Raw genomic sequence first — 6,491 nt, forward strand, 5'->3', positions numbered from 1 at the left:
CATTATGAACCCGTATGTGGCTTGGTAGGGCGAGCTTGTAAGCTACCGGCCCCACTCTTGCTAGGATCTGAAATGGGCCACAGTATCGAGGTGCTAATTTGGCACACCCGCTCCACTGTAATGAGCTTTTTCTTGTGTGTATCCTCACAAAAACGTGGTCCCCGACTTGATATTCTTTAAATATTATTTTCCTATCAGCGAAGTTCTTCTGCCTATCCTGGGCTGCCTTCAAATTAGATCGTGCATTTTTCACCAGTTCTTCCATTTCCTTAAGCATCTCGGGACCCAGCATCAATCTGTCCTCTGGTCCACTCCAGCTCGAGGGGGTGCGACACTTTCGCCCATACAACACTTCGAAGGGAGTCATCAACAATGAGGTGTGGTAGCCATTATTGTAAGCAAATTCAACCAGGTGCAAATAATCCTCCCACTTGGTTGGTCACTGCATCACGTATGCCCTTAACATATCCTCTACTACCTGCTTCACTCGTTCCATTTGCCCGTCCGTTTGAGGGTGATAAGCCGTGCTAAAATTCAGCTGAGTTCCCAACTCTTCAAACAGAGTCTTCCAAAAGACTGATGTAAATTTTACATCTCGGCCTAAAACTATTACTTTTGGTAACCCATGCAATTTAAATATATTTTGCATGAACACATGTGTGATCTGCGCAGCCCTATAGGTAGATTGTACCGGTATGAAATGTGCTGACTTGCTCAGTTTGTCTACCACTACCATGATGGAATCATTATTTTTCTTTGTCTTAGGCAGACCTGTTATAAAGTCCATGGATATGGTTTCCCATTTCCATTCCGGTATGGGTAGTGGTTGTAATAATCCTGCAGGGTGCTGATGCTCTGCTTTGATTTGCTGACACTCCAAGCATCGTGCCAAATAACCCGCCATGTCTTTCTTCATCCCTGGCCAAAAATATTCTTTTCGCAACGCAGTAATCATCTTCTGATACCCGGGGTGTCCGGCATAGTGACTCTTATGAAATTCGTCCAATATCAGATTTTTAACATGGTTCTGATCAGGCACATACAGCCTCTCTTTATAGTACAGCATTCTGGCAGTGTTTATGGCATAATCTGGCTGTTTTTCCTTGCTGGCTGGTTGCTGTATTTGCCGTTTTATTTGCTGGTAATTAGCGTCTTGTTCAGCTGCACTTGTAATGATTTCCTTGAAGGGACTTTTCCCTTCACTGTAGGAGATTTCATATAGGCACTGCACTTTTCTGCTTAAAGCATCCGCCACCCTATTTTCCTTTCCTTTTAAATGCTTAATTTCAAAAATTGAAACCACTCAGGAAATCTACCCATCGCGTTTGCCTTGCATTCAGAGTGGGTTGACTAAAATAATTAGTCAGGCTGTGGTGATCAGTTAGTAACAAAAATTTTCTTCCCATCAAATAATGTCACCACATTTTCAGGGCATGAATCACGACTGTGAACTCTAAATCATAAGTAGAATATTTCTGCTCATGTTCTTTCAATTTTCGTGATTCATAGGCTATTACCTTCCCTTCCTGCATCAACACACCCCCTACTCCTTCTTTTCTCGCATCTGTACACACCACATAGTTTTTGTTGGGGTCCGCAATGCTTAAAACAGGCATTGTGGTGAACAGGTGTTTGAGTTGCTCGAAGCTCCTTTGACATTCTGGGGTCCACCTGAAGGCCCTTCCCTTTTTATGCAGGGAAGTAATGAGGTATGCTACCCTTGAAAATCCTTCCACAAATCACTTATAATAGCCTACTAATCCCATAAAAGAGCGGATGTCCGCTACATCTTTAGGTACCGGCCATTCCATTATTGTTTTTATCTTCTCAGGGTCAACTGCAATTCCTTTCTTAGTGATTATATGCCCCAGATACTGTATCTGTTCTTTATAAAATTCACATTTACTGAATTTAGCGTACAATTGATGTTCTCGGAGGGTTTGCAGTACCAATCTGAGGTGCTCTTTGTGTTCCTCCATTGTCCGAGAATAAATCAAGATATCGTCAATGAAAATCAGCACAAACTTGTCCAAGTATTGGTGGAATACGCTGTTCATTAGACACATAAAAGTGGCAGGGGCGTTGGTCAACCCAAAGGGTAGTACCACAAATTCATAGTGACCATACCGTGTTCTGAAAGCGGTTTTAGCTATATCCTCTTCATTAATCCTGACTTGGTGATACCCCAACCGCAAGTCAATTTTCGAGAAAATTGTTGCTCCCTTCACCTGATCAAACATTTCATCGATACGGGGCAGCGGATATTTATTCTTGATAGTCAATTTATTTAGCTGCCGATAATCTATGCACATGCACAGGGTCCCGTCTTTCTTCTTAACGAACAACACCGGGGCTCCCCAGGGTGACACATTGGGGCGGATATAATTCTTATCTAGCAGCTCCTGCAATTGCATTTTTAATTTTGTCAATTCTGGTATACTCATTCTATAGGGTGTCTGGGATACCGGAGCTGCTCCTGGCACTAATTCAATGGTAAAATCTATGTCCCGCTTAGGAGGTAACCCTAGAATTTCCTCTGGAAATACATCAGCAAACTCCTACATCACAGGGATATTCTCTATTGCGGATGTTTTGTCTTTTGAGTCAGCATAACCTACTTGGATAGCGTAAATCCGACATCCCTTCCTAATGCATTTTGCTAACTGGGAGGCGGTTATAGGCCGATGTTGCATTGGCCGTTTGATCCCCTACATTTCTTGCTTAATCCCCAGCTCATCCTTATAGCTGATAGTCTTTGTTTTACAATTAATTACAGACCAGTGTTTTTCCAACCAGTCCATACCAATTAAAACGTCATAAGAGCCAAGGGGAAGCATATTTAAGTCTGTTGTAACTAACTGGCCTGCTATTTTTAAAGGGCAGTTTTTGACTTTGGCATTTACCCATCTCTTTGCCCTTGTAGCCAACTGAACCAACCAAGGGTCCTTAAATTTAACAGGCTGTAACCTGCACTGCTCCACAATTCTAGGGCTAACATAACTTAATGTTGCACCAGGGTCAATTAAAATAGTGACAGCAAGGTCTAAGAGTGTACCTTCAAATTCCACCATAGTCGGTTGGTACTTTGCCTGGCGATCCTCTAGAGCAACATTAATCCTCGGTAGACTTCGTCCTACATCACCCACTGTAGAGGCTTCATAGGCCTGGGACACCTGATCAGTTCCTTTGTGTTGGGGATAGTTTTTCACATAATGGGGGCCTCCACAGCCCCAACATTGCACTGGAGGTCTTGTTGTCCCCTCATTGTCATTTTTCCCAAATTGGTCATTAGTTCTAGACTCATTGGGGGACTTTAGTCGCAGCGAATTCTTCTGTGAATTTTTGCTGCTGGTTTGCCCTTTGGTAAAACCTCTATTACCTCCACCATGGTTACCTTTGGTACTTCCGGTCAATCTGCTGCTTTTTTTATCCAACCATCTCTTATGTAGGCCATCTCCCTTTTGCTTGCTCTGCTGGTAACACATTCGGGCTTTACGTATGGCCTCGTCCATCGTTTTTGGATTATCAAATTCGATTATTTCCCTCATACGCAAGGGTAGACTGCTGACAAACCTCTGTACTTTAGCTTTTTCCTCCCGGACGTAGGGCACATAGCGGAGCAGGAAAGTAAAATGAGTGATGAACACATCCATAGTCTGTTGTCCCAATCGCAGATCATGGAATTCTCTAGCCCTTTCATCATAGAAGTGTTCTGTCAAGTATCTTTCCTTAAAGTACCTTTGAAATTTTTCCCAGGTAATAGTCTGTTCACTCACTCCTTTGACCATATTCACTTCCTCCCACCACAAGGCGGCCTTCCCTTGCAGTTGCAAAATGGGCAATCTTGCCTTAAAGTTGTGGTCATATTCATACAGTTGAAAATATTTGTTCATGTTGATCAACCATGCTTCAGCTGCCTCCTCTTGTTCTCCGTCAAAATGTGGCGTTTTAATCTTGCGGAATTCTCCTTACAACTCTATCCGCTGCCTTTTTGACGTATGCTGTTCAGAGGCATTATCAGATCGTTCCCGCTCCCTACCTTCCGATTCTCCAAGTTCTGTATTTTGGTCATATTCCCCTGATATTCCCAGTTGCTCAACACTGGGGTGCGGTGGTACCTGATTTGGTTTATCCAAGAGACTCTTTATAATCCTCTCCTGCTCCATTGTGATCCTGGCATTCTCTTCCCGTAAACGGGCCATTTCATGCTTCAATTCTTGTACAATTTCCAGAATGGCACGGTTTGCACTACGAGTCTCTTCGTCGAGCTGTACCCACAACTCAGGATGGTTCCCTGCAAGTCCCTGACCTGCTACAAATCCTTGGGATAAGCTATCTGTTCTTCTCATCCTATCGATCTTGCTCCTGTACTCAAACATAATTTATCAGGGGGATAATCAAACAAGTTTATTGATTGTTATAAATATATAAATATATTTCCCACACCACTGTCCCAGAGGTCTCAGTTTTTGGAACTTGGCTTTGATACCACTTGTAATGACCCCTGTCAATTAATCTACACAGTAAATTAAAAAAATTACATGGGTTACACATATTTCTTGCCCGGCAAGGTCCGGTACATAGTTGTTTACACCAATTTAATACCCTTGACACGTGGCAAACATAGGGAAGGTTCAAGAGCAGAGGTATCTGGATGTTTATCGTCACATTGAAAGTTTTCTGCGGAGGATGGAACATTTGATGGAATGTTTTTCTGTGGACATAAATGTCACTGGCTGCCTCTAGTCCACCTATCCTATTTCATTTATGCAGACTGGCCTGATCACGTGGCAGTAGCCTCTCTACCTTTGCGCCCTCAGGGCTCTCCTCGCATCGACGGTGAAGATGGAAAGAGGTCCATCCGAGGGTGGATCCAGCTTGAGGTATTTCTTTTGAGTTTTATTGTTCCATTATGGTATTCCGTATCGCATTTGATTCAGGTTTGCACTACCGCAACCCCTGCGCAGCACCGAGAAGACTACTATTTGCTACCCAGTCGCATCACCAGTTGGCTGGAAGCTGTGTTGCTTTCCACAACCGAGGTATTGGTAAACCCTCTCTGTGTTACATAGATTTTTGTTCTATAGCAACATATTACTCTGTTTCCGCTCAGCTTTTGATCTTAACTCACTACAGGATTGTTTGCTGCCTGTAGGCAAGGAAGTGTCCCACTTTTTTTCTTTCCTGTAAGTCATGTTTGGATGTGAAAGCGGTTCATTCACGCCGATTAACAGGTATGTTCCTGCTCTATACATGTCTATTACAAGTATCGAGGGTTTCCCTGAACCAGAAGAACTGCTTATTGATTAAGTTTACTAAGGAGGCACTCGAACCGGCTCCTTACAGTCTTTTTCTCTATTTCTTTTCCTACGAAATCGCAGGATGCTGATGGGGTTTGAACCTGGCGAATCCGCCAGCTCACACCGAGTTAAAGATCCTTCTGCGAGAAGGTTCCATTTTCTTTCTAGGCTGATACTTGCGTCGAGCTCTCGAGCTCTGATGCATTATTGTTTATTGTAATGGAATTTTGTTAATAATTTTATCTGGGTCTTTGTCCTGGTGAAGCATTTGACTTCTAAATTACTGTGATTCATGCGCTCCTTAAAATTATGCAAGTACCAGTTCTCTTTCGTTCCTCAACTACTGGCTTGGTCTCTACCAACCAAATTCTGCCATTGTAATGGCCATTGTCTATCCTGTAGTTACAAACCCCTGTTTTAATTTATAAGTTATGAAGTTTGAAGGATAGACTACTGTAATAATGCACATCTGGTCCTTATTTATATGATATGTGTTATGATGACTATGCCACTGCAATAGTATAAATCTTGACAATATTTATATGCTATATGTTGCCTATGTGGTTCAGTTCTATACTGTACAGAATTTATTTCAGTATTGCAAGATATTCGATATATTGTACTCTGCATGATAGCGAGTTTTCTGGTTTAAGATACAATAGCCGCTGCATGCTATGAATCCCAAGAGTATATCCGTCAAGGCTAGACTCTAAATTCGACCTCGTATTTACGTTCCTTCTGAGCCCCTCGATTCAGTACAGGGTCAAGTCCTGTAGAGTCTTATTGTAGTTATGATTTATTTATATACATGTATGTATATGGGTAATTTACTTGAATTTCTTATCTTATTGTCTTCTAAGGGTTCTGAATATACCCTAACCCTAGCCGTAAAACCTATCTCTCCACACAGGTGCAGTTATGCCGCTCGCGAAATTTCCTTTCTCTTTTGACTAGTTTATGTTTCGATAGCCTTGTTATCTCAAGGTTCATGGCTATGCATTAAATTGTCTGTATGTTTCATCTTTGTACTAGGCATATTATCTGAGTTTACTTTGTGTGAAATAAACAGTAACAGTTTTGAGGATTACTGGTTCAAGACTAAAATAATTTTCGAGCAGATTCCCATTCTATTCTGTCATTGTCTTTTCTTTAATGCGAGGAAGACATTCCTTTTCCCTTTCTTTTATTTAT

At 42.0% G+C, this 6,491-nt stretch overlaps 1 protein-coding gene across 1 annotated transcript; it reads right to left on the minus strand.

Annotated features, from left to right (window-relative positions):
* Nucleotides 1-1,739: 1,739 nt before the first annotated feature.
* Nucleotides 1,740-3,893, minus strand: LOC149166703 (uncharacterized). Its single transcript, XM_089430229.1, has 2 exons — nucleotides 2,804-3,893; nucleotides 1,740-2,536 (listed from the first exon to the last, which is right to left on the minus strand). Exons 1-2 carry the CDS (start codon nucleotides 3,891-3,893, stop codon nucleotides 1,740-1,742), a joined length of 1,887 nt encoding a protein of 628 aa, XP_089286355.1.
* Between the last annotated feature and the right edge of the window lie 2,598 nt (nucleotides 3,894-6,491).

This window comes from Pinus tabuliformis, chromosome 5_1 (genome assembly GCF_031772625.1).
Source record: "Pinus tabuliformis cultivar Carrire ecotype Pingquan chromosome 5_1, CPIR1, whole genome shotgun sequence".
In the NCBI taxonomy this organism is placed as follows: Eukaryota; Viridiplantae; Streptophyta; class Pinopsida; order Pinales; family Pinaceae; genus Pinus; species Pinus tabuliformis.